The 11,054-nt window shown below is 32.2% G+C and overlaps 1 protein-coding gene across 1 annotated transcript; it reads right to left on the bottom strand.

The window, feature by feature from the left end:
- Nucleotides 1-2,679: 2,679 nt before the first annotated feature.
- LOC124831882 (cucumisin-like) lies at nucleotides 2,680-6,892 on the bottom strand. Its single transcript, XM_047305975.2, has 10 exons — nucleotides 6,653-6,892; nucleotides 6,401-6,489; nucleotides 5,541-5,635; nucleotides 5,198-5,441; nucleotides 4,571-5,087; nucleotides 4,354-4,451; nucleotides 3,994-4,212; nucleotides 3,807-3,918; nucleotides 3,470-3,683; nucleotides 2,680-3,380 (listed from the first exon to the last, which is right to left on the bottom strand). Exons 1-10 carry the CDS (start codon nucleotides 6,743-6,745, stop codon nucleotides 2,857-2,859), a joined length of 2,205 nt encoding a protein of 734 aa, XP_047161931.2. The 5' UTR covers nucleotides 6,746-6,892; the 3' UTR covers nucleotides 2,680-2,856.
- Between the last annotated feature and the right edge of the window lie 4,162 nt (nucleotides 6,893-11,054).

Below are 11,054 nucleotides of genomic sequence, written 5' to 3'. Positions count from 1 at the left end.
GCATCACAAGTGCGTAACCTCCTGTTGACCGCTCATCAACATATCGTCGGGATAAGTGCCTATTGGGTATTGTGGAATGAGTGTCTATTGGGAATTATGGAATGAGCGTATATTGAGTGTATCAAAGTAATGGATGAGTATCTATGATGCGATTGTTGTATGATGGTATAAGTGTGACTGACATAATTATTATATGAGGTTTGTTTAGTGCATCAAAGTAAATATGCATGTTTTATAAATGATTGGTTGCATGTTAGCTCACCCTACTTGTTTGTGTTTGGGGATGTGCGATGATCGTATAATTCGTTATACGGGAGCAGATGAAGGAATGTCGTCTGACTCACTGCCCATGAAGAGAAAGATAGAAGAATAAAGTAGAAGAACTCAAGTTATAGTTTTGTAGTTAAAATCTGAGTTTAAAACATGTATAGATATATATCAACTATGAATTTTTAAGTGTGAGATTAGGGGATGTTACCGTAAATGTAATGTTACAATATATAAATTATGAATTTTCAAGTGTGAGATTATGGGATGTTACATTGGTGAGCTAACACAGCTCACCACGGCTTGAACCCGGATGAGCCGGGTTCTTAGCGAGTCGGGTCAAAATTAGCTCGCATCAAAATTTTCACATTTTTTTCCAACCCAACCCGGCTCAAACCTGTGATGGGTCAGGTTGATTCACGGGTTTCAACTCATTTCGACGACACTAATTGTTGATGTAAATATTATATAGAATTTGTTTGAAGTATAAAGTCTGGGATTTAAGTTTTACAAATAGAAAATTATAATTAAAATAAATTCCATTGAAAATAATTAAACAAGTTTTCTTTTGACAAAAAAGGTTATAAATAAATATTTACATGAATAACATGATGTAAAAAATATATTAATTGATTTCTAGAGAATCAAATTCTTCTTTGAACAAAAAAACTGTACTATATTTTAGATTTAGAGTGAAAAAAAAAGGTTGGTATTAACGAAGTGGGTAAAGAATCTGTTCTTCCTAGTGGATTCTCTCCTGTTGAATTCCTGGAAAATGCTTGAGAACACTTCAAATGACTGGTTAAGATGGCAGGAGTACTAACTATTATTAACATAGTACCAAAAGAAGGGGTAGGTTGGGTTTTCTTGATGAAATGGATGTTTCTTATTTCAAATATGACTGAGAGTCTATAACAGACAAAAGATTCACCATTTTCCACTTGTTTTTCATATTGGAAAGAATCTTCAATCATACACTATCTTCGGAGTTTTGGTTAGGACGTTTTGGAGTAGATCTATGGAGTAAATAATATATATACATGTTATTTTTTATTTGTTTGTTTAAGTCAATTAAAGATATCACAATGTGATAAGAAAACAAATTGATTCAATATCTTCTTAAATCTAAATAAAACTTTATAGTAAAGAAATCAGAAAAGACAGACCATAGTGTGTTTTCCATTAATTAGATATTTATCCACGTGTTTTTTTATCATCAAATATCTAGACATGTTTATACAAATTAAATCTTTAAAATACAAATTCAATAAATAAATAAATAATTTTAAAGTACAGTTCAAATCAAATTACTCATTAAAATATTAATAAAAATAAATTTAATTTTTCTAAACAATAATTCAAAATTTAAATTTTAAAAAATTAACTTTTTAAAAGTAACTTCAATTCTATAAGTTTAAATAAAAAAATAATCATATAAAGTTAATTTTTAAATAATTAATATTTGTTATTAAATATTTTATTTTAATGGCTTAATTTTTTTGAAAAAAAAATACTCATGTAAAATTGAGGTCACAAAATTGGATCACTTACATAAATTGAAGATGAGTGTTACTTCCTAAACCACCTACGTTTCTCCTTACATCTCCACGTTTTTTTAAAAATTCAAAATCTGTTCTTGTGTTTCAAAAAAGTTGTTAAAAAAACTTTTTCTTTCAAAAAAAATCCTATATCTTTTATTTTTTTTCAATAAATTTCGACATTGTTAAAGAATTTTAAAGTTCGTTAAATTTTTTTTTAAAAGTTTCAAGGAATTTTGAAATCTGTTAAAGAAAAAAATATATTTGGAATGTAGAGCTACAAAAAGAAAAGTAGAGAGGTGCAGGGAGTAACATTCATTGAAGATGGATAGGCCGATTTGTCTATCAATTCTGGGCCTATTCATAGCCCAATAAAGCGTAGAACTGTGGTTAAAGAAAATGAAAAAAGAACGTTCTTCGAAAAAATAATGAAACTTTAAAAATTGAGTGGACAACTAACAGGGAGAGTTTGGTTTCTCTAAAGCATTTCTCCTTTAAATCATTTCTCCTTGTACCTCCATCCATTTATATATGCACCTCCAAAGGTTTTTAAAATTCTAAAATTATCTTTTAAAATTCAAAAAGTTTTATATCTCTATTTTTTTCAATGCATTTTTGAAATTCGTTAAACAATTTTCTTTAATAGATTTTAAAATAAGATTGAATGATTTTTCAAAAATTTCAACGAATTTTAAAATTTTGTTGAAAATTTTCTAAAAATTTTAAAATCATTAAATGAATTTCAAAATTCATTAAAAAGAAATGTAATTTCCAGTTATTTTTGAAAATTATAGACGTAGGAAGAAAGTTTGGAAATGTTGGCAAAATCGAACTTCTCTGTATATAAGACAATTAAGTGTTGAGATAACTATACTATCAGGTAACAAGTTTAATTTCTCATTCAATTACTGCCACCAGAACGCTTTCATTATTACATAATCAATCAAATGAGATGAGCCATTTTGGGTGTTTGTTACTATTATACATGAAAAACCTGGAAATGCCTTATGCATTGGCTTCTAGTTATTTAATGCATAATTAGCCTAGGCCATTATACTGTGTTAAACACAACAATGGGGCTCCTCACTTGGAATTCACCATCATCCCAAGTCAAAGAGGCTGATACTACAGGTTCCTTTATAGTTCCCTCAATGGTGAGCACAAATGAGAGCTTTTGGTTAAGAGAACTGAATGACAAAACACTCGGGTTCGCTTCAATTTTTAGTCCTGCAGGACCAATCACCTTAGCTTTATACGTCGACGTTGATGACCCAACATTTGTAACAGTCCTGTTAAAACTCCCACTTACTCCATTCGACTTGGAGATTGGGGAAAAAAGTGCAAATGAGGGATAGTTTAGATCCCTTGCTGAACTTGCTTCGGAGCAGCTACTGTTGTCTCCTGTTATGAGTTGTAAATTCCTTGAACTATACCCTTGTCCACATAAGAACCTTACATAGTCTATTTCACCAGCATCATATACTAAACCAGGGAACACAGCCTTCGAAGGATCAATTTGGCCTGCCCCATATGACAGTTCTGCGTAAAGGTTAATCTTTGGACTAAGTTGTTTAGCTGCAAGATGCACAATGGAAACAGTTAGCTGAAAGTATTGTTCCAAATCCTATACTATGTGTCATCACTCATTTCATTTCTAGTATTACCTGTTGTCATTAGAGCTGAACGAATAGCAGCAGGAGACCATGTTGGGTGGAATGACTTCACATATGCCGCTGCCCCAGAAACATGTGGACAAGACATTGAAGTTCCGGAAATGATGTTGAAGTTTAATGTTCTGTTGTCACCTTCAACATCAGAAGGAGGAGAAACTGGAGACCAACTAGCTAAAATGGCTACTCCAGGAGCCACTAAATCCGGCTACAAAATGTAAAGAAAAATTGATTACATTTTATGTGGAGATTGACCACGACCATTGATAGACGATGATGATCTAGAACCGAACAAATTTAAGTCAGGCATCGGAAAAGCTAATGAAGGTACCTTGAGAACTTCGGGTGTAACAATGTTTGGACCCCTTGAAGAGAAAGAGGCCACAACAGGGGCTATTGTATCATCTGTCACATCAGTCTTAAATATGGTTGCAGTTGGAGTCCTGCAAAAATGTCCATATTAGACAAGTATGACTCTCTACACTCTTGTTAAAGTAAGTGTCATCTTCGGTTGATACCTCGTGGAGTTTATGTAGTCGAGTACAGAGGCACCATCCTTCAATTCGAGGTAAGATCCTGGTAATGGAAGACTAGGAGTAAGATCTCTAGAACTTTGACCTTGTATCAATGCCCCAACAGAACCGGCATCGAAAGGGCCTATCGCTTTGCTTCTGCTGTCACACAGAACAATTTTACCCTCCACTAATTTTTTGTCCAACGAACCGCTGAAGCAAAACCTGCACTTTGGAAACAATTTCATTAACAACAGATTATTTAATTTTAGAATGTAGTTTGGAACTCACGGGATTATTTGTACTTGTATAGTTGTTTGTTTGGCCATAATGTTATACATCTTAACGAATATCAGGAATTGTTACCTTGATGACGATGAATCGGAGCCTTTGCTTGGTGCATCTCCACCATAGATTATAGGATACAACTCTCCCTTGAGGTCAAATGTATTTATCGAGGTACCCTAAACATGGAATGAAGAAACTGAATTCTATGTAATGTAACAATGTTTAAAGTAAATAATACATGCATAAGTCACTATCAACCTATGAAACATGATTTAGGACAGAGTAGGTAATTTACCTCATAGGTAATGTTGTTACCTAATCCAACCTTGGTAACAAACTTTCTGTCTATGGTAGTCGCAGCCACAGTAATTGACCAAGGCAAAAAATTGGACAGGGAGGAATATTTTGGACCATTGTTCCCTGCTGAAGTTACTGTCAACACTCCTTTTCTCACAGCATGAAATGCTCCGATGCCAATTCCATCTCTAAAGTAGTTTTCGTCACTGAAACCTCCAAGAGAAACTGATATTATGTCAACCCCATCCGCAATTGCATCATCAAATGCAGCAAGTATGTCTGCATCAGAACAACCTTCATCTAACCAACACACTTTATACACAGCAATGCGCGCTTTTATCGCGCCACCTCTTGCCGTTCCCTGAGCAAGGCCTAACATGCTTGCTTGACTAACTGGATTCCCTGCTGCTGTCGATGCTGTATGAGTGCCATGACCATCTACGTCTAACGGAGATTTTGGGTCGTCATCGGTAAAGAATCCATCAGCTTTGTAAATCTTAGCCCCAATGATTTTACTACAAGAACATAGCAACACGTGTTAATGATATTGTACAATTTGTGTGCCTCTGAATATTTTGAATGTTATCTGGTTTATGTGGGCCAGACTACAAATTTAACTGCATACTTGTTGCACGTGAAATTTTTAGAACTTTGGCAAGTGCCCTTCCATTTACTAGGTGGTGGACCGAATCCTTCGTCACTGAAGCTCTTAGATTCTGGCCAGATTCCAGAGTCAAGCACTCCAATGATGACATCACTCTCAGTATTTGCTCTGTCTACGTTTAGTGGAAAGCCAATAAAATCCCATGACCTTGTTGTATGGAGTTGCTTCTTTTGATTGGGAAAGACAGCTACCACTCTTTCATGCCCTGCATTTCGAGAATTCTTGGTTGGAAAATTTTTAATCCTAGAAGAAAAGACGAATATGATTTAAAGAGAATACAAGATAGAGTAGTTTTTGTGCATACTAGCCAATCTATTGGCTTCCTCTTCCGTTAGCTTAGCAACAAAGCCACCGAAACTTCGTTTGTAGTGCTGCTGCACTGACTTGGGATCGGCATTGCTGAAATTGTGAGTATAAATGATGCTTGTTTAGTTCACTCAGTCTCTTCAAATAATGAAACTATCCAAAAATAGCTACTTTTCAACTTTCCCTCTTTTAACGCAGAAAACAAGGAGGAAAAATAATAGGTGGTTTCCTTTTTAGACTCATTCTTTTATTTTCTAACAAACAAAGCTTTACTAAGAAAAACTAGGCCTGCCAACTGATGATGGTATGACGCAGTTACATTTAATTTTACCAGTTCTAGTAAAAGCATTGATTGAATTTGTCACCAATAAGTGAGACAGAGTGCTAATGCTATTACAAAAATAGGAATATAATCTTTATACGATCATATAGGGTTCCGTTTCACGAGACACAATACAAAAGCAATACAGCTTCCTTCAGTTCTTGGAATCTTGTTAAAAATTGACCAGGTAAGGAAATAATTCGGGTCAAAATCTGAGTATATGAAACTCTCAGTTTCCTTTTTCCTCTTTATTCAAGATTTCGATGTACTCAATAGAGATAGTGAGTGAGTGAGTGAGTGAGAGAGAGAGAGAGAGAGAGAGAGAATCTTTATCACAAATGATTTTTGTCATGATAAATTATTTGGCGACTTTATTTTTGTGGCATTCAATCTGTGCATCTATCAGGACGTCAACGTTTAAGGGGATTACTCTGAAATTCTCAGTTGATTGGTTGCTACCGTTTCGGAACCGGCCAACCGTATGATTCAAAATCTGTGGGGTCTAAAATTGTTTTTATTCTGATATATGTTATTACCTGTCTGCAACTTCTAGTAGTATGTTTGAATAAAGAGCCAACGCAGAATCCTCATCCTTCATGGAATTGCCAGTGTAGACAATGTAGCTCTGCATTCAGAACAAATTTATATAAAAAATAAGACACTCTTCTCCTGAATAAGAAGCACATGAATTTCAAAACCAAGAGAAAAGCACAGAAAAGAAGGGTGGGAGTAGCAAACAAAATAACGTGATCAATTGAGAATGGTGAGTGAAGAGAGATAGGTTTTGCCTTCAGTTCGGATGATGAATGACATAGTTGAAGAAATAAAGCAAAACACAGAACTATGAACACAAGGGGAGAGGATCTGCGAGCAGTATCCATTGTGAAGTTAGTAAGAACCGAGAAGGTTGCAGCCAAGTGGTTGGTAGCGTGTCAGTTTATATATAGACGTCAATTGACAGAGACATACTATCGTCCATGCTTGATTCATTTGCAGCATTTGGGGGTTATCTTTTCTCTCCTCCCACCAATCAAGCAAGACGTGTTTTCAGATAAAATATGAAAGGTTTGCACCTCAGTTGAACGGTTCAAACATAATGTAGAAAAGTCTACAAACACAGAGGAAACAGTAGAACATTGGCCCGTGGGGCTCTTGTTCTTGGAAGCTAGTTTGTGCTAATTGAGATGACACTTATCCAACAAAAATAGTGTAATTTATTGATTACTTCCATCAACTCTACTCTACCTTCACGTTTACCGTAAATCATGTTAAGGAAAACCGTTTCTTTGTGTAACATCAACTACAAATGATAACAGTAATGAAAAGCATTTCTTTTGGTCTCGTGTCACATGCCAAGTACAGCTAGCATGGGATCAGAGTGGCTTCAAATCAACATCAGACACACAGGCATTTCCACGTCTAATTAAATTGAAATGTTCCATCTTATTGTCTGCGAGAAAAAGTTTCAATTACAAACATCCGTGAATGTTATTAGACTGAGACGTGTTTAGTGCGTTTTATACATACTTGGAAGAGGCTATTAAATGATGAAATGGCTCCACTCTACGTTCCTGTTTTGATAAGTAGCTCAGTGTATTTCATCGTCAAACTCTAATCAACTAATTCACTCGTTTCGGGCCATTGGTTTACCATTTTCCAATATGTCACCAAAACACCAGAAGATTAGTTTTACTTTGAGTTACTTTTCACATATTACTGATGCCTTTTTTAGTTTATTTTCACATACTTTTTTATATCCATAATATCTTGTGTAATAAGACTTTGTTCTAAAAATCTAGTGCATTAACTAATTTTTGACCAAAATACTTCCTGTCTTTTTAGTTCATAAATAATAAATCCTTTTGACTGTTTATTTTTCTCTGGTACGAAAGTTGGAGAAGATGAATAGTCTACTATTATTATATAATTAACTATTTAGATTAAAAGAATTAAATAAACAATGCATAATTGATTTGAATACTTTGACGGCAATTTAAATATTTTTTAATATATATTAGTGGAAACACATGTATTAGACGTGCATGTGTGTTTATTTTTTTTTATTTTAGTAAAAATTTATGAAACTATAAAATTATTTTTATTAAAAATTATTATAAAAATAAATAATTTGTATCATTTTTTATTATAAGTAATTATTTAAAATTTTAAAAATAATTATTAAAAGGATAAAATAATAAAATAAAAATTTTAAATTATAAAATAATTACATTTAGATTAAAGTTTATCAAAATTTCAAAATTGTCACTTGCCTTTTTTTTTTTTTCTGGTAAGACATATGATTTCGGTTATTTGAACAACCACTATCCTATCTCCTTTTTGTAGTTTCCTAAACAACCGAGACTAAAAGGTTAACCAAAATTTTCACTTGTTTTTTTTCTAAGAAGTACATATGACTCCGATTGTTTGAACAACCACTATCATATTTACTCTTTGCAACAATTTTACAAATAATTATTGTCACATGTCTCATCTAGGGTTATATTAGCAAAAGAAACACAAGTTCCTATTTCACATTCATTTTCTTCCTTCCTTTGCGAACGAGTGTTGTCGTCTACTACTCAACTCACTTCGTCTCTGATCTCGAAAGCTACCCTCACTGCTCGACCGTCATCACTGCTTCGCACCTCGTTGTTGTTGTCTTTGTTGTTGTGGTGAGCATGATTATCATTTTTTTTACATTGTTGTGTTTGCACAATAGTGCAGATTTGACATATTAACTTGCGTAATGTACTTCGGTTCTTGTACGCAACCGCAGATAATGGTTTAGTTCGTGATTCTGATAATGAAAAATTATACAGTGGTTCATGTAAACCACACTCTGTGTTTAATTATGCTCATTTAGTTCGTTCCTAGGTTATTTCAGATTGTTTTCTCTGTAATAAAGATAAAGCTTAATACTTTTGTTTATATTTTGAAATGTTATGGTTAGAGCAGATTTTGGGAGCTACGTGGTGTTGGATAATAGCATGCAAACAGGAGATGAACAAAATGTACTCCCCATGTACTCCTTCGTTTTTGGACTATGCTACCCTCGACCATTGGGAAAGGCAAGATTGGTTCAAACGCTTTATGCTTGATATTCAATATAAAAATCTTTTAAAATATTATTTGAAAAAAAAATTTGGCCTCGATTATTTCATAAACCAAAGTAGAAAAGGGAAATCTATGACAATAAATCTTCTCAAGTCTCTGTTTAAAATTAAATAATTATATTAAATTAGATATAGTCTATTACCTTAGTTCAATTGTTTGTGGAACTGAAGTAGAAAAGAGTACATGTCAGCAGTTCTTCTCACAATCGCTGTCATAAACCTTTTTTTATTTTCGGTTTAATGTTTTAGTTTTTTAACCGAAGCAAAATGTGGACCCTTTTGCTTTGGTTCATAACCTAGGTCAAAAAACTTTTTTCTTTTTTACCTTGTTTTAATATCTTTATTGATTGTGGAAAATAACTACTACCTTTCCCTGTGCTAATGTCTTCTTTTTCAAGTTAAGGTTTTTTCTCCCATATCTCTAATAGAGGTTTCGTCGTGTCGTCACATATCACTATGCAACAATGAGAGACGTTTCCCTTTTTTATTCTTCAATCGCGCACTAACAGGCATAGCATATACTTCTTCATTTGCGACTCTTTTGCTTAATTAGGACATCACCAACAATGACAAATGCAATAAGAAGCTTCGTCGACATTTTTCCTTCTCCCTCTTCCAAAATCTTGAGATTCTCTTTACCATTCAACAACTCAAGTTACAGCTAAGTGCTCATCCTCCATTGATACTTTTTAGTGCTCTATTACCTATGCTAATTGCTACTCGAGAGCTCCAATTATAGAATTAGAGATGGGGATAATGGAGTATTCGACTATCTAATTCAGTTGGTGTATTCAAGTCCAATTTACCATTTTTCACTATGGTGGAACTCGTGTAATTTAGGGTCTATTCAATTTCTCTAATGTTTTTATTTGTTCATGATTTGTTCAAAGAAACAGTTGCATGCATGCGCGAATGTCTATGGATTTAGTGCTAAGTATATAATTTCCTATTTTTGTCTGTTAAAAAACCAAAATTTTGGATGAAAAATAAAAAGAAAGAAGATAAAGGTTGTATGTGTAGGATAGATGACCTGACAAACAAGAAAAAAAAATGAAAAATTAATTTATTATTTAAATTAAGTAATTTAACATGTGTTTCAAACAAAATGTAATCCGAAACACTGTTTGTTACATAAAAGAAAACACTAATATCATTAGCAATCGAAAACTAATTCTATACATTTTGAAAGACTAAAAATTTAACTAATCCAAATTTTGGAACAAAACAAATTAAATAACTTAATAATTTAAGAAAGAAAAACATAATTAATCCGTAAATAAATTATATATCTTATAAACGTTATTTCTCTATTCCTAGTGGTGGAAACTACTAAGTTCATTCTCTCCACTAATTCATTCGACGCATCACATGTAATGGTCCACTGCTATTGCACCAATTGTTTCCTTCTTGGTCAAATACTAAGTGAATATTCTGTGTTAATTACCATCTCTAATCAGATTTATTTTTATAAAATATTCTTAAATCACTTTTGGTAGCTGCTGTAATATCTTTTGTGTGGCTACATTATATTTAATAAATTCATATTCTGTTTATTTTTACTAGTGAAAATATGTGTGAACACATGTGTTATGTTTTTTTTTTATAATAATAAATTTATTATTGTTGTTATTATTATAATTACAACACATAAATAAATGGTTTTATTTTAAGTATTTTTTATTTATTTTGTAGGTAATTTTTTAATTAAAAAATAGTTAAATTTTTAAAAAAAGTTAAATTTAAATAAATAATGACTTAAAAGGTGATATTAATAAAATAATTATTTTAATTTTAAAAAAATTAAAAGATAAAATTAGAAAAACAAATATAAACACCATAAATATTTTTATTTATTATATTTCAAATAAATATTATTTAAGAATTTTTATTTATTGAAATTGTTTTTTATAAGCTTCTTTTTAAATTGAAGAAACTAATTAATATATCATTTGAAATCATACAAATATTAAAAGATAAATGAGAATACTTAAAATTCTCTTATTAAAATATCATTAGAATAGAAATACCTAATGAACAAATACTATTTAAATTAATTGAAAAAAAAAAAAGACTATTC

Source organism: Vigna umbellata, chromosome 5 (assembly GCF_029865625.1).
Source record: "Vigna umbellata cultivar VRB3 chromosome 5, Vumbellata_1.0, whole genome shotgun sequence".
NCBI classification, from domain to species: domain Eukaryota; kingdom Viridiplantae; phylum Streptophyta; class Magnoliopsida; order Fabales; family Fabaceae; genus Vigna; species Vigna umbellata.
Note: the sequence above shows the minus strand (reverse complement) of the source record. Positions and strands in the feature narration are given on the sequence as shown.